This window comes from Bos indicus, chromosome 11, assembly GCF_029378745.1.
Source record: "Bos indicus isolate NIAB-ARS_2022 breed Sahiwal x Tharparkar chromosome 11, NIAB-ARS_B.indTharparkar_mat_pri_1.0, whole genome shotgun sequence".
In the NCBI taxonomy this organism is placed as follows: Eukaryota; Metazoa; Chordata; class Mammalia; order Artiodactyla; family Bovidae; genus Bos; species Bos indicus.
This window is the reverse complement of record NC_091770.1, coordinates 48,675,270-48,699,553: the sequence shown is the minus strand read 5'-3', so window position 1 is coordinate 48,699,553 and position 24,284 is coordinate 48,675,270. Positions and strand designations below refer to the sequence as shown.

General features: G+C 43.0%; 1 protein-coding gene across 4 annotated transcripts in view; it reads right to left on the bottom strand.

Moving 5' to 3' along the window:
• The window catches only part of ST3GAL5 (ST3 beta-galactoside alpha-2,3-sialyltransferase 5), a 57,833-nt gene extending 56,786 nt beyond the window's left edge, over positions 1-1,047 (bottom strand). The window contains exons 1-2 of one of the 4 annotated variants that reach the window (XM_070798815.1): positions 850-986; positions 389-543 (exon numbers count right to left, since the gene is read on the bottom strand). Coding sequence is in view for 2 of the 4 variants with exons in the window: in XM_070798816.1 (XP_070654917.1) it covers positions 850-934 (85 nt within the window). In the remaining 2 variants the exon portion in view is untranslated. Of the gene's footprint in view, positions 1-388; positions 717-849 lie in introns of those variants that run through there. The other 3 variants (XM_070798816.1, XM_070798814.1, XM_019970313.2) reach the window with 3 other exon arrangements.
• Between the last annotated feature and the right edge of the window lie 23,237 nt (positions 1,048-24,284).

Below are 24,284 nucleotides of genomic sequence, written 5' to 3'. Positions count from 1 at the left end.
TCCAGTGAGTTAGTGATTCTGCAGGACCCTCTTCATTGGTGAACACATTTGCCATCAGAACCACAGAACCAGGGGCCTGAAAGGGATCTTGGCCATCTGCAGGTCAAGCCTCCCACTACAGATCAGGAGATGGAGTCTTACAGGGGGATCAGCGTTGGCCAAGGTCACCCACCTCTTGTGGGGTTGGGCAGGACCTAGCTTCTTTCTATTCGAAGATGCTCTCAGAAAATCTTGTATTACTTAACACACTAAAGGAGCATATAAAATCCATGCCCATGTCAAGCCACTCCTTACAACTCAGGAAACACCAAAGGTCACCACAAAACGTGTCTCTTCCGCAGGGCTGGCCGCACAGAGTGGGCACGAAAGGTCACTGGCGAATTTCTACCTGCAGACACTGCACATCACGCCTTCCCGATGGATGCGAAAGACAGCCGCCGGAGCTGCTAGTCACCGAGGGTCCTTCCATCCTGTCCCGGGGAAATGAGTTAACTGGGCTCTTCTGGCTCGGAAGCTTCGAGCAATGAATTAAACCCCAAGTCGCTGCGGAACACATAAGGGAAAGGGACACCGCGCCTGGAGCGCACATCCCGGCCGTTCACCCCTCCGTCTCCACCGCGTCCACACTTGCGCGGGCCGCGGCGTACCCAGCCGGTCCGCTGCGCGCGAGGCCACGACTCCCAGCCCGCGCCCCCGCCAGGCGCATCTGGGGGAGCCGTGCCCTGGGCGCTGCCCGTAGGAAGCTGGGGCGGAGCCGCCGGGCCCAGCCACGCGGGGGCAGGGACCGATCGCCGCCGCCGCCCCCGGCCAGCGGCCCCGTTACGCCGAGGAGGGGGCTGCGCCACGTACCTCGGCCGGCAGGTGCCGCCGCCACCGCCTCGGTTCGCGGCTTCAGGGGACGCCGCTCCGCGCCACCCGCCGCCTTCTTTCGCATATTAGGGAGCGGGCGCCAGCCTGCCTCTAGTCCCGGGCCCCGCGCCCCGGCCCGCCCCCAGCGCTGCGCTAGCGCCCATTCAGTCCCGGACCGAGCGCTCCCCGGCTCGGATGCGGAGGAGGGGCGTGGGGCGGGGCCTGGAGTCACGAGGACACGAGAACCAATCAGAGCGCGCGAGGGCTCCCGAGGCTGCCTCGCTCCCTGGACTCGCAACCCTCCCCACCCAGCGGGCCTAGGGGAGCCGGGCGCCCCCAGCTGGACGCGCGTCGTACTGTGTGCTGGCGCTGGCGGGGTCTGGGGCACTCACAGCCCTCTAGATCCCTGCGCGCGGTTAGATGGTGAAGGAACAAAAGGTGTTTGGACTGAGTATAGGACTTTACTGCGCAGAGGACTCGTAGACGCGGAGCTGCTGAATGAAGGGGCTTTATGGAGTCACGTGCTTTATTCTCTAGGATGGACCCGCAGACAACACTGGATTGGAGTTCCTGGGGCCCTGGAGACAACAACGAGAGCTGCCTGAGTGTATCTGGAAATTTGCTGAACAGTTTTATGTTGTTCCAAGTATTGGAGAAAAGTGAGAGAGCACTAATTTCGCGGATGGGTTATTGAGACTCAGCAGAAGTGAGTTACACTAAATCTTTTAGTGGCAGAGTATGAATGCGAACCTGCGTTTGGAGCGCTCATTTCCGTATCTCTGGAGTCCCCCTTGAATCTGGAGAGGAAATGGCATACAGTTTTTAAAAGCGTGAATATTCGTGAATCCCCAAGTTCAGGAATTAAAAGACTTGAAAGCACGGATATGTTGTTTCTTTAATACAGCCAGGTGTGCGGTAGGACTTGTTGACTCTTCAGTAAGGTCGGTGAAGTTGTTCTGGTTTCAGAATATCCTTTGGGGTTGGCGAACACAGGGCATCGCAGTCATGTTCCTGTGATGTAGGTTTCGGTTCCACTTTGAAAAGCAGGATCCTAGACAGGGAGCCAAATATATTTGCCTAAACGGAAAATCTTGTCACTTTTTTTTGTTTGTTTTTTGCAACAGTTTGCACACGGTTTGCACAGTTACAAACAAGACTTGGAGTTTTCTGTCCTCTTCCCCAGCTGGGGGCAAGGGGACTGGGGGGAAAATGTGGGGTCTTGGGTAACAAAGATCAAGAGGGAAAACTTGGAAAGGAAAGCGTGGAAAGACTGCCTTCACACCTTTCAAAAGGATTTTGTCCTAAAAGTGTTTCTCGATTATTTAAAGTTGAGGACATGTAAGCATTTTTAAAATATTGGAGGAAAAGTTATCACTGCTGCTACTGCTGCTAAGTCGCTTCAGTAGTGTCCTACTCTCTGCGACCCCATAGACCGCAGCCCACCAGGCTCCCCCGTCCCTGGGATTCTCCAGGCAAGAACAGTGGAGTGGGTTGCCATTTCCTCCTCCAATGCATGAAAGTGAAAAGTGAAAGTGAAGTCGCTCAGTCCCCACGGACTGCAGCCTACCAGGCTATTCTGTCCGGAGATCTGAATCCTGAGTGGTGGCCAAGGCTGGCTAGCAGAGCCGAGGCCTAGCTCTCTGGGGTCAGTGACAGCTGCAAGGAGAATACTAAGTACCTCAGCCCCTCTCTCTTGGAGATAAGCAGAGGCCTGCCTTATCAGACACTCTACTTTCATCTGCCTCAGCTGCTCTTCCACTTTTCTCCCAGATATTCTTTATTCATAAAGCCAGACCTCATTTAAAAGTATTTTTTAAAACGGGTACAGCTGGTCTTCCAGTCAGTCCACCACTAGCATTATCATTGTTGTTGTTTAGTCATTCAGTCACTCAGTTGTATCAGACCGTGACCCCATGGGCTGTAGACATCCAGGCTCCTGTGTCCATGGGATTTCCCAGGCAAGAATACTGGAGTGGGTTGCCATTCCTGTATCCTGCATTGGTTGGCAGATTCTCTATCACTGAGTCACCAGGGAGCCCAGCAGAACCATGGTGAGGCCTTATCACCCCCATTCTCCTCTCCTGTGCAGGGACCTCATCCACCCACCTCCACATTTCAGCTGCCCCGAGGCAGGCAAGAACCAGATACCCTTTATGGCTGGCATGAGGCTCAGCAGTACCCTGGCTTGGAAGGCTGTGAGAGAGACTGACTTTCTGTGCAACAATACAAGCCGTGCTCTTAGTACTCCTTCCACTAAGCTGCAGGGCCACCTTTAGTTACTTTTGGCCACAATGCAGAGCACGCAAAATCTTAGTTCCCCAAGGAAATCAACACCAAGTACTCTAAAGTGGAAGCGTAGAGTCTTAAACACTGAATGGCCAGGGAAGTCCCCACCACCATTAGTTACTGTTCAGGGTTATGACAGAGATCCCCAAACAATAGATGAAAATCAGCCACTGGATCTCAAAGCCTCATAGGTACGTGTGTGTGCTCAATCACGTCTGACTCTTTGCAACCCAATGGACTATGGCCCACCAGGCTCCTCTGTCCCATGGGATTTCCCCAGGCAAGAATACCAGAGCAGGTTGCCGTATCCTACTGAAGGGGATCTTCCAGGCCTAGGCATCAAACTTATGTCTATGGAGTCTCCTGCATTGGCAGGTGGTCTGTTTACCTTTGCTCCACCTGGAAAGACCTCAAGGCAGATACTGGTCTCAGAAAAGCCTTTGGACCTTGGCTAGCAAAATGGTGGGGCTGTTTGTGAATCTGGGACAGCATCCACGATTTTGTAATTTGTTCATTACTTTATGCTCATTACTTTGGTCATTCTCATAGCACATACTGTGATTGCTTCCAACAGTCACTTCATCTTCCCCCTTCTGTGATGCAACATACAGTTAAGGTAAGCCTGCCCCACTCTTAGCTCTATGACTGGGCTCTGATTGGTCCAAGTCAGTGGTTCTCAAAGTATGGTCCACAGACCCCTGGTCAGGGGTGTCCCTTTCAGACGACCTTTCAGGGGTGGCCTTTCAGAGAATCTCTGAAGTCAAAATTATTTCATTATCATCTAAGACATTATTTTCCTTGTTACTGATGGTGCGAAAGCAAAGGTGTGCAAAAGGTGTTCTGGTGCTTTCCCAGAGGAAGGGCAGCCAACTGTAGTAGTGTTTTCATCACTACACACTCATGGTGGGAAAAAAGAAATTACATTTGAGAATTTTCTGGATGGAGCAACAAAAAGGTGATTAACTCATTAAAAGCTCAGTCTCTCTTGTAAATATTTTACATGGAAATGGCACATAAAACACTTGCTGCAAACTGACATGTGATGGTTGTGCAAGAAGAAGCACTCGTGCAATCGTTTGAGTTGCAAGCTGAAATAGCTGGTGGGTTTTTTGTTTTGTTTTTTCATGGAACTCCATTCGTACTTGAGAAAACAACCGACAGATTATGGTTATCTCAACTTGGGTGTTTGGTAGACTTTTTCTTGCAAACGAACTAAGCAAGCCTGTCTCTTCAAGGAAAATAATTGACTACTTGTTGCCAGTCTTGAAAAACTTCTGGATTTCAAAAGAAATTTGGAATTTTGGAAAACTTGTGTTGCCATCAACTTGACAGCTTTTCAGTATTTATATAAATAAAGAAATAACCTCCTGTAGAGTTTTGGTGTACTATCAAAGAAGAATATCCATAATATTCCTGAAAGACTATTAGAGTACTTTTTGCTTTTCCAATTTTGTATCAATGTGAAGCAGGTTTTCTTCACATAATTTAACCAAAACAACTTGTAACAGATTGAATGCAAAAGCAGATATGAAAATCCAGCTGTATTCTATTAAGCCATACTTAAAGAGACTTGCAAATATATATTTTTTTAAAAAAAGCATTCTTCTCACCATCTTTTTGTTTTTGAAAACATTGGCCTTTTTGTCAACATGTTAACATGCAATTTTATTATTATTATTATTATTTTTTTTTACAGAAGAGGTTGTTTTCAGTTTATTACATAAAAACCTTTTTAGGATCATATGAGAAGTCATAAATACATTAATGTATCCTGCTACGGACAGTTTTCAGTGTCTTGTGTCGAGTCTGTCCACGTATTTTACTCACTATAATTTTACACGCTGTAATTAGGAGGTTTCTGTATCTCTGGAACTTGTCCTTTTCAGGCAGTAAGTTTCCTACTCCATCACTTTCTTCCTGAGCTTTTTCACTGATTTTTTTTTTTTTTTGTAAATGAAAGATTTTCTCTGTTTGCTTTGAGATTCCAGTAGCCATTAGAAATATTCAGCCCTTTCTGGGTCACATGGCTATAATTTATTGTTAAGTGGCTTTTCCATTTTGCTGGAGCTGTTGCTGCATTTGTAAGTTGTTTGCCTCAAACGAAGCATAGTGCACTAGGATGACTTGGATTATCAACATGTGTAAAATCCATTGTGGGGTAGTTTTCATTGTAAAGAGGAGTTGTTGTTTTTTTTTTTCCTTAAGCCGTTTTTTTTGCAATGGTGCAGTGGAATGACTCAGAAGATTGTAATTCTTCATCATTTATCAGAATTGCCCATAGGGCTCAGCCTAGAACTCTCCTCTTCCATCTCACACCTTATCTTCAAAAATTGCCAGTAACATACAAATGCTAGTAAAGTGTAAAACAGAATGAGAGAATTGCAAGAGACAGAAAAATCCACAGTACAATTCAGTTCTTTTTTTTTTTTTTTTTAATGTTTATTTGGCTGCACTGAGTTTTAGATGTGGAATGCGGGATCTAGTTCCCTCACCAGCGATTGAACCCAGGCCCCCTGCATTGGGAGTGTGAAGTTTTAGCCAATGGACCACCAGAGAAGCCCCCTCAACCCCAGTTTTCTTTAATATATATAGGTACAATTCACTTTCAGGCTACATAATCCAAGTTTTGTGACATTTGTAACAGCAAACCTCTTGTAGGGCAGCTGGGGGACATGAAAACTTCTTCTGATTTTTTGTTAACCCTGTAGAGCTCCTTGCAATTTTATTATTTTTATGAATTATTTTATTATTTTTAAAGAATTTAGTTTTTTCTTTCAGTTTTATTGAGATATAATTGACATACAGCACTGTATAAATTTGAGAGGTACAGCATGATTTGACGTACATACATCATGAAATGATTATAAGTTTAGTAAACACCCATCATTTCATCTAGATACAAAATTAAAGAAATAGAAAAAAGTTATTCCCTCATGTTCACGTGTAATACACAGTAGTGTTGACTATTCTTATGTTGTACATTACATTCCTCATACTTATTTATTTCATAACCAGAAGTTTGTACTTTTTGACTGCCCTCATCTAATTCTCCTCCTGCCATTCTCTGCCTTTGGTAACACAAATCTGATCTCTCTTTCTGTGCACCTGCTTGTTTTTTGTTTGCTTGTTTTTAAAGTCTAATTGACCTACAACACTATGTTAGTTCCTGTTACACAATATAGTGGCTCAATATTTTATACATTTCAAAATGATCGCCATGATGAGTCCAGTTACAATCTGTCACCAAAGGTATTACATAATTACTGACTTTAAACTCAACATGCAAAAAACTAAGATCATGGTATCTGGTCCCATCACTTCATGGTAAAAAAATAGGGAAACAATGGAAGCAGTGACAGACTATTTTCTTGGGCTCCAAAATCACTGCAGATGGTGATGGTAGTCATGAAATTAAAGGACCCTTGCTCCTTGGAAAAAAAGCTATGACCAACCTAGACAGCATATTAAAAAGCAGAGACATTACTTTGCCAACAAAGATCCATATAGTCAAAGCTATGGTTTTTCCTGTAGTTATGTATAGATGTAGAGTTGGACTATAAGGAAGGCTGAGCGCTGAAGAATTAATTGATGCTTTCAAACTGTGGTGCTGGAGAAGATTCTTGAGAGTCCCTTGGACTGCAAGGAGATCCAACCAGTCAATCCTAAATGAAATCAACCCTGAATATTCATTGGAAGGACTGATGCTGAAGCTGAAGCACCAATACCTTGGCCACCTGATGCTAACAGCCAACCCACTGGAAAAGACCCTGATTCTGAGAAAGACTGAAGACAGGAAGAAAAGGGGGAGACAGAGGATGAGATGGTTGGGTGGCATCATTGACTCAATAGACATGAGTTTGAGCAAACTCAGGGAGATTGTGAAGGATAGGGAAGCCTGGTGTGCTGCAGTCCATGGGGTCACAAAGAATTGGACAGGACTGAGTGACTGAACAACAATATTCCCCACACTGTACCTTACATAATGATCGCTCATTTATTTTGCAAATGAAAATTTGTATCTCTTAATCATCCTCACCTATTTCTTTCCCCCTTCACTTCTCTCCCCTCTGGCAAAAACTTGTTTGCTCCCTGTATCCATAACTCTGTTTCTGTTTTGTTATGTTTATTTGTTTTGTTTTTTAGATACCACATCTAGGTTAAAGGTTAAATCATACAGTATTTGTCTTTTTCTATCTGACTTATTTCACTTAGCATAGTACCCTCTAAGTCCATATATGCTGTTACAAATGGCAAACTTCCATTCTTCTTTACAGTTAAGCAGTATTCCATTGTCTATATGTACATATATATGTATATATAAAACATCTTTACCAATTTATCTATTGATGGAGACTAAGGTTGCTTCCATATCTTGGCTATTATAAGTAATGCTGCAGTGAACATAGGGGTGCATCTATCTTTTTGAGTTAGTATTTTTATTTTCTTTAGACGAGTACTCAGGAGTGGAATTGCTAGATCATATGGTGGGTCTATTTTTAATTTTTGGAGGAATCACCATACTATTTTCCATAGTGGCCACCACAGTGCACAAGGGTTCCCTTTTTTTCAACATCCTTGCCAACACTTGTTATTTGTTGTCTTTTGATGATTCTAGCAGGGTTGAGGTGATATCTGTTTGTGGTTTTGATTTGCATTTCCCTGATGATTATTAATGTGGAACTTCTTTTCATGTGCCTGTTGGCTACCTGTATGTCTTCTTTGGAAAAATGTCTATTCAGATTCTCTGCCCATTTTTTAATATATTGTTTGTTTTCTGGTTGTTGAGTTGTATGAGTTCTTTGTATATTTTGGGTTTTGAACCCTTACTGAATATATTGTGAACAAATGGGAGAAGAAATATCTTCTCCCATTCAGTAGGTGGCCTATTCATTTTGTAGGTAGTTTCATTTGCCACGCAAAAGCTTTAGTTCGATGTAGTTCCCTTTGTTAATTTTTGCTTTCAATCTCCTTGCCTAAGGAGACATATCCCAAAAATATTACTTATGAGGCCAAAGAGCATACTACCTGTACTTTCAGGTCTTACATTTAAGTCTTTAATCCATTTTTACTTTACTTTTGTGCATGTTGTGAGAGAATAGTTCAGTATGGCTCTTGTGCATGTAGCTGTCCAGTTTTCCCAACATCATTTACTGAAGAGCTTCTTTCCCCCATTGTATATGCTTGCCTCCTTTGTCGTCGATTAATTTCTCATGTAAATATGAGCTCATTTCCGAGCTCTCTGTTCTGTTTCATTGATCTACGTGTCTGTTTTTTTGCCAGTACAATACTGGTTTGACTACTGAAGGTTTGTAGTTTGGAATCCTCCAGCTTTGTTTTTCTTTTTCAAGATTGTTTTGGATACTTAGGGTCTTTTGTGTTTCCATATAAATTTTGTAATTATTTGTTCTAGTTCTGTGAAAAATGCCATTGGCATTTTGTTAGAGATTGTGTTGAATCTGCAGATTGCTCTGCATAGCATGGAGACTTTAACAATATTAGTTCTAGGCCGTGAGTATATCTTTCCATATTCAAAAGAATCTTAAGAGTTTTCCAAGTACAGGTCTTTAATCTCTTTTGTTAGATTTATTCCTAGGTATTTTATTCTTTTTAATGTGACTGTAAATGGGATTGTTTCCTAATTTCTCTTTCTGATAATTCACCATTAGTGTAAAGAAATGAAATAGATTTCTGTGTATTAATTTTGTATCCTATAATTTTACTGAATTCATTGATGAGTTCTAGTATCTTTGGGCGGCATCTTTAGGACTTTCTGGGTATAGTATCATGTCATCTGCAAACTTCTTCCTTTCCAATTTGGATTCTGTTTCTTTCTAAAATATATATATATATATATATATTTTATTGACATATAGTTGACTTAAAATGTTTCAGGTGCACAGAAAGATGATTCAGTTATACAAATATACATATATTATTTTTAAAATTATTTTCCATCATAGGTTATTGACTGTAGTTCTGTATGCTACAAAGTAAGCCTTTGTTGCTTGTTGCATATCTATTTTATAATTAGAAATATAGAATTCTATTCATACTAAGTCAAACAAGTGGAATCAAAGTGTCATAAAATTTTAGTTAGGCAAAAATTCATGTTTTCTAAAATATATATATTATATATATTTATATATACAAGTATATAAAAGCTTTTCTATTACACTTGATAAAGACTTGAGAAAGAACATAAAAATAAGAAGAGATGGAGAAACTAGAGAACATAAACTAGATGAAATGGGAACACTGAATATGAAATAGAAAAAGTGAAACAAACTAAATAAAAGTAAAAGATCATCATATAGTCCAGTTGTTTTTAAACATGACTGCTCATTAGAAACATATTTGGAGCTCTGGAGAAAAAAAGCAATACCTGAACATTTGTATTTTTCAAAAAATTTCAAGATAATTCTGATATGCATCTGGATTTTAAAAAGTGATTGCAGATTTTTCTATTAGATCCTAGTTTTGGTGATATAGAGTTCTATTATTTTTCTGTTGACCGATCATGATACAATGGTATTGAGTAATAGTTACATAATCACAATAGTAAAAGATGTTTATCAATTTCATAATCAATAGCCAGACAAAAAAGATATTTACAGTTACAAGCCATAATAGGAACATGATTAACTTAACAATATAAAATAATTACACACAATTTTGGAGGGTGTCGAGTAGAGTGATGTTGTAAGTGGAAGTACATATATGCATATATTTTCATCCACCCAGCCAGTCTATGTCTTTGGTTGGTGCATTAAATCTATTTACACTTAATATAATTATTGATATGTATGATCCTATTTGGAGAAGTAAATGGCAACCCACTCCAGTATTCTTGCCTGGAGAATCCCATGGACAGAGGAGCCTGGCAGGCCACAGTCTGTAGGGTCGCCAAGAGTCAGACACAACTGAAGTGACTTAGCACACGCACATGATCCTATTACCATTTTCTTAATTGTTTTGGGTTTATTTTCTGTAGGTCTTTTCCTTGTGTTTCTTGCCTAGAGAAGTTCCTTTAGCATTCATGGTAAAGCTGGTTTGGTGGTGCTTAATTCTCTTAACTTTTGCTTGTTTGGATAGCTTTTGATTTCTCCATCAAATCTGAAGGAGAGTCTTGCTGGGGTAGAGTATTCTTGGTTGTAGTTTTCTTCTCTTTTATCACTTTAAATATATCATGCCATTCCCTTCTGGCTTGTAAAGTTTCTGTTGAGAAATCAGCTGATATCCTGATGGGAGTTCCCGTGTATGTTATTTGTTGTTTTTAATATTTTATCTCTGTCTTTAATTTTTGTCAGTTTGGGGACTATATGTCTCCATGTGTTCCTTCTTGGGTTTATCCTTCCAGGGACTCTGTGCTTCCTGGACTTGACTGACTATTTCCTTTCCCATGTTCAGAAAGTTTTCAGCTATTATCTCTTCAAATATTTTCTCAGGTCCTTTGTCTCTCTTCTTCTGGGACCCCTATAATTCAAGTGTTGGTGCATTTAACGTTGTCCCAGAGGTCTCCTAGGCTGTCTTCATTTCTTTTCATTCTTTTTCTATATTCTGCTCTGTGGCAGTGATTCCCACCTTTATGTCCTCCAGGTCATTTAACTGTCCTTCTGCCCCAGTTATTCTGCTATTAATTCCTTGTATTGTATTATTCATCTCTGTTTGCTTGTTCTCTAGTTCTTCTAGGCCATTGCTAAATATTTCGTGCATCTTCTCAATCTTTGCCTCCAATCTTTTCCTGAGATCCTGGATCATCTTCACTATCTTATTCTGAATTCTTTTTCTGGGACATTGCCTATCTCCATTTCATTTAGCTGTTTTTCTGGGACTTTATCTTGTCCCTTCATCTGGGACATAACTTTCTGCTTTTTCATCATGATTAACTTTCTGTAATATGTTTTTTGTATTAACTGCTGTGAGACTGTTCTTTTTGCTTCTTCTGTCTGCCCTCTGATGGATGAGGCTAAGAGACTTACGTAAGCTTCTTGATGGGAAGGACTGGCAATGGGAAAAACTGGGTCTTGCTCTGGTGGGAAGGGCCTTTCTCAGTAAAACTTTAATCCAATTATCTGCTGATGGATGCGGTTGCACTCCCTCCCTGGTAGTTGTTTGGCCTGAGGCAACCCAGCCCTAGGCTCTATGGTAGGGTTAATGGCGAACTCCAAGAGGGTTTACACCAAGGAGGATCTTCCAGTGCTGCCGTCCCTGTGGTGAGGCCCTGCCAACCCACACCTCCACAGGAGGCCCTCCAACACTAGCAGGTGTTTTGGTTCAGTCTCCTGTGGGGTCACTGCTCCTCTTCTCTAGGTCTTGGTGCATGCGAAATTTTGTTTGTGCCCTCCAAGACTGGAGTTTCTGTTCCCTCAGTCCTCTGGAAGGCCTATAATCAAATCCCACTGGCCCTTAAGTCCAGATTCCCTGGGGACTCCCGGTCCCTTTGTTGGATCCCCAGGCTGGGAAGCCTGATGTGGGGTTTAGAACCTTCACAATAGTGGGAGAACTTCTCTGTATTATTGTTCTCCCACCCAGCAGGTATGGGATTTGATTTTATCATGATTGCATCCCTCCTACCATTTCGCCGCAGCTTCTTCTTTGTCTTGGAATGTGGGGTATCTTTTTTTTGGTGGGTTCCAGCATGCTCCGGTTGATGGTTATTCAACAGCTAGTTTCAATTTTGGTGTTCTCACAGGAGGAGATAAGCACATGTCCTTCCACTTTGCTATCTTGAACTGGAAGCCTGGATTCTGTTTATTTCTTTTTCTTATGTGATTGCCATGGCTAGGACTCCTAATACTATATTGAATAAAAATTGTTAGAATGAACATCCTTGTTTTACTCCTCATCTTAGGGGAAATGCTTTTAGCTTTCACCAGTGAGTGTAGTGTTAGCTGTGGGCTTGTCATACATGGTTTTTATTATGTTCAAGTATGGTCCCCCTATCCTGGAGAAGGAAATGACAACCCACTCCAGTATTCTTGCCTGGAGAATCCCATGGACGGAGGAGCCTGGTGGGCTACAGTCCACAGGGTCACAAAGAGTCGGACACGACTGAGTGACTTCACTTTCACTTTCATGGTCCCCCTATACCATCTTTGTCGACAGTTTTATCATAAATCAATGTTGAATATTATCAAAAGATTGTTCTGCATCTATTGACATGATTGTATGATTTTTATTTTTCAATTTGTAAATGTGGTGTATCACACTGATTGATTTGTGGATATTGAACCATCCTTGCATCTTTAGGATAAATCTCACCTCACCATAATATATGATCCTTTTAATATATATTACTGAATTCAGTTTGCTAATGTTGGCCTCATAGAATGAGTTTGGAAATATTCCTTCTCTGTAATTTTTTTGCATAATTTGAGAAGGATAGGTGTTAACTCTTCTCTAAATGTTTGGTAGAAATCATACATGAAGTTTTTTCTGGTCCTAGACTTTTGCTTGTTGGTAGCTTTTGATTACTGATTCAGTTTTATTGCTGGGAATTGGGCTGTTCATATTTTCTGTTTCTTCCTGGTTTGGGCTTGGGAGATTGTACATTTCTAGGAATTTGTCTATTCCTTCTAGGTTATCTGTTTTATTGGCATAAAATTATTTGTTGTAATCGCTCATGATCCTTTGTATTTCTTCTGTGTTGATGAATTTACTTTCTAATTTGGTGAGTATTGATAGATAAAATCTCCATTTAAAGGATTCTTTGGGCTCCTCATTAATTTCTGTGAGTGTAAAGGAGTCCTGAGACTAGAGTTTAAGACTTACTGTTTTCAACCATGCATATTTTTCTCATCCTCCTTGCCAGTAGGATTGGTTCATGGATTGGCCATAGGAACCAGACTGTTCCAATCACAGGAGACTGTGGGAATTTATCAAATCATATGAGAGAGATGTTCTCATACCCTGCTAGACAAGGACCAGACAATGTGTAGTCCTAGAGGTTACTGATAAGGCCTCCAAGTAAGAAGAACTTACCTTAGGAAGACAATAATGTTGTGGAGAAAATACAGAGAGAGATTAGAAAGAAACCATTCTTTTTTGACATTTTTGAGCCACTTGATCAAACCAGACCTGCAGTCCATCCTGCCCCTACATATTGCAGTTTTATAAGCCAATGAATTCCACTGTGATTAAACTAGCCAAACTTAGGTGCCCCCAGTTAGTGCATTATGTACCTTTTTGTGTTTTGGTTTTTTTTTTCCTCAACAGCTGCCTAAGGCCTCAGGATAATACGCTTTCTAGGGTTTACTCATTCAGTTGTAATCACTACAACACAAATTAGCTTCTAAGGTGAATTTGGAAGGCATAGGAGGTTCTGGGAGGTAAAAAACCTAACACAGATGAGTGGCATCAAAAGTGCCAACAACATTTTTGAGAGGAACAAAGAATCGTGGCATCTGATCTTGACTAGCAAGATTACAACAGATTTTTACTTTCTTTTGTTTTCATGTATTCTCAAATTGGATGACATGAGCATGTATCACTTTTATGTTGAGAAAAAGTAGAACTAGGTTCTTATTTTTCTTAATAGCTCGCTGAATGGGGGCACAGACTCAGAGCAGGTTGGAAATGGAGTGCAGATTGCTCCCTTGGTGAGAGAACTCAGGCTAAAATTGCTAGCAGGGAAGAAAGAAGATCTGTAAGGCATGCAGATGGGCTTAGAAAACAAACTTCCTTTCATTTCCAGTGTTGCCCAGAGCCAGCTTCAAAGATTCAAGGGAACGAATAACGTCCTGAAGGGGTAAAAAATCATTAATTACGCTTCAATCAAATTGGCTGGAATAGTTTCAGTTAAAAAACAGAGAGAGAGATCAATGTGAAGATTATTCCAACACTGAAAAAGGTTTAAGACATAACATTAAATGGAAACAAACAAAATTTGTATGCAAATTTTTCCATGTGGCCCAAAACGGGAAGATAACTTGGAAAAAGAAACCAGTTATGGGATAAGGGTGATGGTGAGTAATCTTCCTTCCTTTTTTAAGAAATGTACTTCAATGTTACTAAATGTTATTTTTTACAATAAATAAAAACAAGGAAGTCATTGGTTCAAATTACGGAGGTCTCAGGGGTATGGTTTTTCCAGTAGTTATGTATGGATGTGAGAGCTGGACCATAACGAAGTCTGAATTGATGCTTTCGAATTGTGGTTTGGAAAAGACTCTTGAGAGTTCCTTGGACTGCAAGGAGATCAAACTAGTCAATCCTAAAGGAAATCAACCCTGAATATTCATGGGAAGGACTGATGCTGAAGCTGAAGCTCCAATACTTTGGCTACCTTATGCCAAAGACCTGACCCACTGGAAAAGACCCTGATGCTGGGGATGATTGAAGGCAGGAGCAGAAGGGGGCAAAAGAGGATAAGATGATTAGATAGCATCACTGTCTCAATAGACATGAATCTGAAAAAACTCCTGGAGATAGTGGAGGACAAAGGAGCCTGGTGTGCTATAGTCTGTTAAGCTGCAAAGAGTCAGACACGACTTAGTGACTGAACAACAACAATAACAGAGGCCTCTCCAGACGCTCTATTTTCACCTGCCAAATGACTATCATCTAACACCAAGACAGAAGCTGCACCTTCCCCAGGGACTGGCATCCTTGAAGCTGCTAGGGATGATGCTGATGTGACTATTTTGTAAGCAGCCAGAAAGAAAGGAAGGAAGGAAGCTGTAGCAACCAAGACTGAGGATGTATGTGAGTTGGGGGCTCAGGAATCCCTCCCCTTCCACCACTGCCTCGTGGGGGTTCTGGCCCAGGGATTGTCTTCACCTTTTACCCCTGGTGGGTTTCACCTTGTGTTAGACTCCCATTCAAGTCCTCTGGGGACTCTCTGCTTCCCTCAGTCCCCAGAGGCTGGAGCACAGCTGCAGCCAACAGAACACAGACTGTGTCTGCTGCCCTGAAGCACAAAGGAAGTTGGTCCCTTGAGGTTTTTCTAGGAATGTTTCCTGTGAACAATCAAGGGAGACGAGGGAGTAAAACAAACAAGGGAGGGAAAGAGACAGTACAAAAGCATCAGGGGAGACTGTTGGCAGAGGGCAGTTTATTGAGGAAAGAGTTCTGCAGAGACTGAATCCTTTTGGAAGCTATGGGACGTGCCTTCACACCCTGAGATTCAAGCAGGCCCTCATTCCATCCATCATTCCAATATTCATTGCACAAACATTTGCCAAGTGCCTGTTATGTGCCATAAGTATTATTAGCATATGGTATTATGCTAATCAAGATGTTGAGCTGCATTTTATTTTCACAGCTTTCCTTTGAGGGAAGAGATATCTTGTCTAAGGAAAAACTTAGGGAAAGAAACTACCCAAGATCATATGGAAAAGAAAGAACCCATCAAGATCACATGGCTAAGAAGTAGCAGAATCAGGGTTTGAACCCAGGCCATCAGACTCCAGAGTCCACCTAAGACACTGGTCCTTGCTTCAGGACCTTTAAGACCTTCTGGACCAAATGGTCTAGCTGAAGAGAAAGACACTTGAGAATACATAAACAAACACAGTCGGTCACACAGTGAGATATAAGAGAAAGACAGTGAACAAAGCACCAAGGGAGCCCCAAGGAGACATGTCTGGATCTGCCTGAGGGCTCAAGAACATCTCTTAGAGGGGTGAAACTTGAATGTGGCATTGAAAACAAAGGTAAATATACTGGTAGCTACATTAATTTGGGGCTGTATTAGCTTACTGTTACTGTATGACAAATTACCATAAACCAGATTAAAACAACACAAATTTACTATCTCACAGATTTTGGGGCAGGGTGGGGAGAATACATTATGCACCATATGGCATGCAGAATCTTTGTTGACCAACAGGGATCCACCCCGTGTCCCCTGCGTTGGCAGCACAGAGGCTTAACCACTGGATCACCAGGGAAGTTCGTACTATCTCCCAGTTTAAGTTCAGGCACAGCGTGACTGGATTCTCTGCTTAGGATCTCATGTGATTGAAATCAACGTGTTGGCCTTGGCTGCAGTCCTCATGTGGGCTTGGGATCCTCACTTGAGCTCATTGGTTTTGGGGCACAATTTATTTCCTCATAGTTATGGGCTTGCAGTCCTTGTGTTGTTTGCTCACTGTTGGCCAAGGAACCAACCCCAGCTCCTAGGGGCTGCCCATAGTTCCTTGCTTTGTGGCCCTCTAGGAGGTCCCATGGACAGCAGAGCCTTGGTAGGCTAAGAGTCAGACATGACTGAGCGACTTCCCTTTCACTTTTCACTTTCATGCATTGGAGAAGGAAATGCCAACCCACTCCAGTGTTCTTCCTGGAGAATCCCAGGGATGGGGGAGCCTGGTGGGCTTCCGTCTATGGGGTCGCACAGAGTCGGACATGACTGAAGCGACTTAGCAGCAGCAGCAGCAGCAGGAAGTTCACAACACAGATGTTTGCTTTCTTCCAGGCCAGCCAGAGCAGAGCTCCATGACTTTCTCTTTTGTTACCAGTCGAACGAAACTTTGTGCTTTTAAAAACCTCATATGATTAATTCAAGTCTACCCAGAATAATCTCCTTATTTTAAGATCAACTGACTTGTGACATCAATTACATTTGGAAAACCTGTTCACAGTAACCTAGATTAGTGTTTGATTGAAGAACCAGGAGAAAGTGTGTGTCCACCAGAGGCTTGGGATTTGGGAGCTGTTTTAGAATTTTCTGCCCACCACAACTGTTGTTCTTATTCAGTTGCTCAGTCCTGTCTGACTCTTTGCAGCCTCATGGACTTCAGCTCGAAAGGCTTCCCTGTCCTTCACTATCTCCCAGAGATTGCTCAAACTCATGTTCACTGAGTCGATGATGCCATCCAACCATCTCATCCTCTGTGGCCCCTTTCTCCTCCTGCCCTCAATCCTTCCCAGCATTGGGGTCTTTTCCAATGAATTGGCTCTTTACATCAGTTGGCAAAATATTGGAGCTTCAGCTTCAGCATTAGTCTCTCCAATGAATATTAAGGGTTGATTTCCTTTAGGATTGACTGGTTTGGTCTCCTTGCTCTCCAGTAGGACTTAGCAAATGGAGAAAATGAAGAAGATCAATCCAGGAAGAGAAAATAGGATGAGCAAAGGATTCTAAGAGACTGTTGGGAAATGAAGATAAAAAAATGAATGCCGCACTCCAGCAATATGGCAGGCTAGCTGCTGGAGAAATCTGCCAAAAATCGCAAGCTGCTGAGGAAACTATCAAAAGCGTATTTCTACAGGAAGGCTGAGTTGCCCCTCTGAGGCAGAAACAATGAAAAAATGTGACTACAGAGAGATGAGCAGGAGTCAGAATTGCCTTGGATCCATCTGTTAATTCTGGCCAGGTAGATCAGAGATGGAGACAAAACTGTTAGATTAAATGAGAGATCCTTCAGATCAGATCAGATCAGTCGCTCAGTCACGTCCTACTCTTTGCGACCCCATGAATCGCAGCACACCAGGCCTCCCTGTCCATCACCAACTCCTGGAGTTCATTCAAACTCATGCCCATCAAGTCAGTGATGCCATCCAGCCATCTCATCCTCTGTCGTCCCCTTCTCCTCTTGCCCCCAATCCCTCCCAGCATCAGAGTCTTTTCCAGTGAGTTAACTCTTTGCATCAGGTGGCCAAAGTACTGGAGTTTCAGCTTTAGCATCATTCCTTCCAAAGAAATCCCAGGGCTGATCTCCTTCAGAATGGACTGGTTGGATCTCCTTACAGACCAAGGGACTCTCAAGAGTCTTCTCCAACACCACAGTTCAAAAGCATCAATTTTTTGGCGCTCAGCCTTCTTCACAGTCCAACTCTCACATCCATACATGACCACAGGAAAAATCATAGCCTTGACTAGACGAACCTTTGTTGGCAAAGTAATGTCTCTGCTTTTCAATATGCTATCTAGGTTATAACTTTCCTTCCAAGGAGTAAGCGTCTTTTAATTTCATGGCTGCAGTCACCATCTGTAGTGATTTTGGAGCCCAGAAAAATAAAGTCTGACACTGTTTCCACTGTTTCCCCATCTATTCCTTATGGGTACACAAAACCCTCAAAGGGGGGAAATTTCAACAGATGGAGTCAGATCTCACTTCCCAAGGGAAACAGTGGGATACTCACCATAGATAATTACTAGCCTTAAGATACCTTCTTTTGAGCTTCCCTGTGGCTCAGCGTAAGTCCAGCAATAAAAGAATCTGCCTGCGATGCAGGAGCCACAGGAGATCCGGGTCTGATCTCTGAGTCAGGAAGATCCCCTGCAGGAGGGCGTGGCAACCTACTTCAGTATTCTTGCCTGGAGAATCCCCATGGACAGAGGAGCCTGGCGAGCTACAGTCCACCGGGTTGCAAAGAGTCAGACATGACTGAAGTGACTGAACACACACACACCTACTTTTATTTCAGAGTGGAACCAAAATAAAGAGAAAGTTTCCTTAGAGAATTCCAACCAAAAGCCAACACTCATGCAGGTTTGGGGCTGGAAATCATATCCTTTTTGGAACCAAAATCCTTTTTTAATTTATCTTTAAATATTTATTTATTCATTTAGCTGCGATTGGTGTTGGTTGCAGCACAGATCTTTTTGTTTTAGTGGCATCATGTGAGATCTAGTTCCCTGACCAGGGATGAGGCTTGGGGATCCCCTGTATGGATACCACTGAGTCTTAGCCACTGGACCACAGGGAAGTTCCCCTAAAACCTTTGAAAATGGTCGAAGGTTGGTGGTTTTCTCAGATGCTTGTAAGAAGCAGATCACCTCTAGGGACATGGTTCATAGACCCAAGCCAAAGACCATTCCCACAAAGTTCCTTTGATCATCAGGGGCACACCACCCAAAGAGACAATTCATCCTTCGTGGCCATTTTACTAGGATCAACGAGGGAAACATCACAACTTTTCCATTTTCTATACATATAAATTAAAATTTTTTACTAGGAGACCAATCAAGAAGATCAAAAATCACAAATGTACAGCTCAATGAATTCTGTCTCAGTGAAGACACCATGTCAAGAAAGAGAGTTGGAGAAAGAAATGGCAGCCCACTCCAGTTTTCTTGCCTGGGAAATCCCATAGACAGAGGAGCCTGTGGGCTGCAGTCTATGATGTCACAAAGATTCAGACGTGACCTAGAGCCTAAACAACAACAATAGTGTGTACACAGCCTGGTACATAGTACATGCTCAATAAACAGTAGTCTTTGTGATGGTGGAACACGGACATGAACGTGCTGACCCTGGCAGATAGTAACTCTGCCTCCATGTCCTCGTTAATGGAACAGAAATCAAATGTCAGCTCTGTAGGCTTGTTGGAGGGTTGTAATGTGTTGGAGAAGACTCTTGACAGTCCCTTAGACTGCAAGGAGATCCAACCAGTCCATTCTAAAGGAGATCAGTCCTGGGTGTTCTTTGGAAGGAATGATGCTAAAGCTGAAACTCCAGACTTGGCCACCTCATGCGAAGAGTTGACTCATTGGAAAAGACTGATGCTGGGAGGGATTGGGGGCGGGAGGAGAAGGGGACAACAGAGGATGCAATGGGATGGCATCACTGACTCGATGGACGTGAGTTTGAGTGAACTCCGTAAGTTGGTGATGGACCGGGAGGCCTGGCGTGCTGCAATTCATGGGGTCTCAAAGAGTCGGACACGACTGAGCGACTGAACTGAACTGAATGTGTAAGAGCCTGGTACATAGAAAGTGCTCAATAAACAGTAGTCATTGTGGGGGGTGGAGAGGTAGGCAGGGGGAGGAGTGTTGCCTGCATTCCCAAAGCAAGCCTCGTGCTCCTTGTGGTCACCACCCTCACTCACCCTCCTCCCTGCAATGGTAGCCACTCTTCTGATTTCTACCTCAAAGATTTGTCTAGCCTGTTTTTGAGCTGTTTACAGAAGAAATCCCACTGTATGGACTCTGTGTCTGGTTCCTTTCATTCAGTGTTGGGTTGGTGGGTTTCATCTGTATAGCCACATGCAGCTTAAATGTGTTCATTTTCATTGCTGCCTAGTATGGATATATAACAATTTTTTTTATCCCCTTGATTGATATTTGGATTGCTTCCAGTTGGAGACTATAACAAGTAATGATGCTGTAAATGTTCTTGTTCATGTGTTTTGGTTTGTGGTTTTTTCTTTATTTTTTCCTCCTGATTCCTTTATAATTATTTCTGAAGCAATCGGGCAATACTCTTAAAATATGCTTGTGGGCACATAAATAGACACAACTTTTTTTTGAAGGCATTCTAATTACAACAATAATAGCAATTTAAAAAATAATAGTAACAATTTAAAAAACAGTAATGGGAAATGTTATGATTCTCATGACAACCCTAGTCAGTGAGTACTGTTATTATCCCCATTTTATTTTTTTTATTGATTTTTACTGGTGTATAATTGCTTTACAACGTTGTATTAGCTTCTGCTGTGCAGCAAAGTGAATCAGCTATATCTTTACACGTACCTGCTCTTTTTTGGATTTCTTTCCCAGAGCACCAAGTAGAGTTCCCTGTGCTACACAGTAGGTTCTCATTAGTTATCTACTTTATATGTAGTATCAATAGTGCATATATGTCAGTCCCAATCTCCCAATTCATCCCACCCCTTACCTTTCCTCTTTGGTATTCATAGTGTGTTCTCTGCCTCTGTGTCTTATGCTTTTCTAACCTTCAAGAAGAGGAAGAATGGACTTCCCTGGTGGTCTGGTGGTTCAGAGTCTGTCTTCCAGTGCAGGGGACACAGGTTTAAACCCTTGTCTGGAAAGGTCCCACATGCCACTGGGCAACTAAGCCCATGGACCACCACTCAGTCCACCCTCTGGAGCCTGGGAGACTCAACTACTGAAGCCCTTACCTCATAGAGCCCATGCTCTGCAGTAAGAGAAGCCACAGTAATGAGAAACTCTTGCAGTGAGAAGCCTGTGTGCCACAGGGAAGAGTAGCCCCGCTTGCCACAACTAGGGAAAGCCCATGAGCAACAAAAACCAGCGCAGCCAAAAACAAATAAATAAAAATTTTTAAAAAATCTTCCAACTTAAAAAAAGAGAAGAAGAGCAAGAACAGTCTTAAAAGAGTATTGAAGTCACTAGAAGCCCAGTGTCATCCCACCTTGTTAAATGATCATAACATTTAACTGAACCTAGCCCTGGGATTTCTTTGGAAGGAATGATGCTACAGCTGAAACTCCAGTACTTTGGCCACCTCATGCGAAGAGTTGACTCATTGGAAAAGACTCTGATGCTGGGAGGGGACGACAGAGGATGAGATGGCTGGATGGCATCACTGACTCGATGGACGTGAGTCTGAGTGAACTCCGGGAGTTGGAGATGGACAGGGAGGCCTGGTGTGCTGCGATTCATGGGGTCGCAAAGAGTCGGACACGACTGAGCGACTGATCTGATCTGATCTGAGATTACCTGAGATAGTTCTTGCACTCAGTTATGGGTACATGGAGACACTTAGAAACTCAGAGTCAGAGATAGAAGAAATCTTATATATCATCCAGCCCAGAATTTCCCAAACTTCAGTTGTAGAAATGCCACCTCTGTGATTTTTGGCATATTTTTGTACTACCTTACCATCACTTAATATTTTCTCTCAACCATCTAATGTTTTATCCCTGAAAGATCTGCTCCAGCTTTTCCCTGCTCAATGACAGCTGTGAATGGATGGATGGTTTTGATGTGCTAGCTATATTCTCTCTATTACACGTGAAAATAAACACATAGCTATTTCATTTGTCAGCCTGCTACCTGTGTGAGACATTTTCCACACCTCCTTCAGGCCCGTCTCCACCTTGCTCTGAGAAGCTGAGACCTGAAGACCACCTCCAGCTGCTCCCTTGCTCTCTGGCTTTTGCGTGTATTCAGCTGAGAGGCACGGAGCTGCAGGTCAGGGTGCTCACGCCTCTGGCCTCTGACCTATTCTTCCCCAGTTGTCAGTGGCCATATTCTCTATCGAAGGCTACAGGTTTGGTCCTGCTGACCCTCTCTCACAGCTAATAGTTTCATGTTGTCAGAAAAGCAATTTTTGTTTTCTTCTGAGTTGCTGCCTGGGTAGTTTACAGTATGATAATCTTGCTCACACTCAGAGTCTGGACATTTTAGTTCAGCCGCTCAGTCGTGTCTGACTCTTTGCCACCCCATGGACTGCAGTGTGCCAGGCTTTCCTGTCCTTCACATCTCCCGGAGTTTGCTCAGATTCATGTCCATTGAGTCAATGATGTCATCCAACCATCTCATCCTTTATCAACCCCTTCTCCTGCCTTCAATCTTTCCCAGCATCAGGGTCTTTTCCAATGAATTGGCTCTTGGCCTCAGGTGGCCAAAGTATTGGAGCTTCAGCTTCAGCAGCAGTCCTTCCAATGAATATTCAGGGTTAATTTCCTTTAGGCTTGACTGGTTTGATCTCCTTGAAGTCCAAGGGATTCTCAAGAGTCTTCTCCAGCACCCTGGTTTGAAAGGATCAATTCTTCAGCACTCAGCCATCTTTATGGTCCAACTCTTACATAGACTTGAGTTTAGGATTCCTGCCCTCGGGATTCCTGCTTTATGAGGTAGCTTTATTTATTTATTTACTTGTGTGCTTACTAATTTTGTCTGCATGGCATGCAGGATCAAACTCAGACCCATAGCAGTGGAAGTGCGGAGTCCTAACCACTGCACCGCCAGGGATTCCCAGGGGCAGCTTTAAAATGACCATTTAGGACTTCCCTGGTGGTCCAGTGATCAGAATTCACTTGCCAGTGTAAGAGACACGGGTTTGATCCTTGGTATGGAAAGTTCACACTTGCCACAGAGCAACTAAGCCCCTGCCCCATAAGTTCTAAAGCTGTCGCACCCTAGAGCCAGTTGTGTGCCAACAAGAGAATCACCGCAATGAGAAGCTTGGTGCACAGAAACTAGAGAGTAGCCCCTGCTTGCTGCAACTAGAGAAAAGCCTGCATGCAGCACAGCCAAAAATAAATAAATAAATATTTTAAAAAATAACCACTGAGAGTTCAGTGCTAGAAAACTTAGTAACCTCCACATGCACTATCGTATAAGTATCAGGTGCTTGCTGCCCTGCTCTGTCTGTCCTGCTCACTCATGACCTTTCGTTGGATGACTGGCCTTCCCCCAGCTCACTGTGCCCCACCCTCTTCCCCCAGCTCTTAGAATCTTGACAGTAATAAATTTTATGACTCTACTTACTTTGTGTAGGTGTATTGAAAAAAGGTGCCTTCAATCAACATGACCCCATGGGTTTCATTTCCTCAAAGTGGAAGTTCGGATGCTGAGGGAGCTCTGTCCTGTGCACCGCCCCCCACCCACCCCCACGTAAGTGGCTCTGCCTCTGCACTCTGCAGGTCATAATCAGCACATTATTAATTAAGAACACCAGCTTCCAGTTTCTCAACATATCCCTTCAGGTCAAGGAGTGATAATGGCTTCCAGATGTTGCAAGTCTCTGGCATTTTACCGTCTCCTTTTGGCTCCCTTAATTGGGCTTCTGAGGTGGTACTAGTGGTAAAGAACCTACCTGCCAACACCCAAGACTTAAGAGACGTGGATTTGATCCCTGGGTCAGGAAGATCCCTTGGAGGAGGGCATGGCAATCCACTCCAGTATTCTTGCCCAGAGAATCCCATGGACAGAAGAGCCTGGTGGACTACAGTCCATAGCGTCGCACCGAGTGCAACATGACTGAAATGACTTAGCATGCATGCACCTGGTCAACAACTCCTTCACTGAGCTGTCCTCAGCTTCCCCCTTTCATGAGCCATCTGCTTTCTTCTAGGAGGGATGTGATGTCAAGCATCACCAATGGAAAGCATTCTTTTCTTCCACCTATACAGGAGCTAGCTGATACCCAGGAGGGAACCCACTCATCCAAGGTCCCTTGGCTATGAGTGCCAGAGTTAGGAATGGTCTTCTTGGTTCAATGCACTTCTTCTTTTTAAATCTTTCTTTCTTTTGCTGCACCGGGTCTTACAGCATTTGGAATCTTTGGTCTTCATTATGGCATTTAGTTGCAGCATTGCGGTATGTGGGATTTAGCTCCCCAACCAGGGATCAAACCCAGGCCCCCAGCACTGGGAGCCCAGAGTCTTAGCTGCTGGACCATCAAGGAAGTCCCTGGTTCAATGCCCTTCTCACCATAGATGTTATTTCTCAGGGGAGAAACCGGTCTGTTCTGATAACAGTGCCCAAGTGT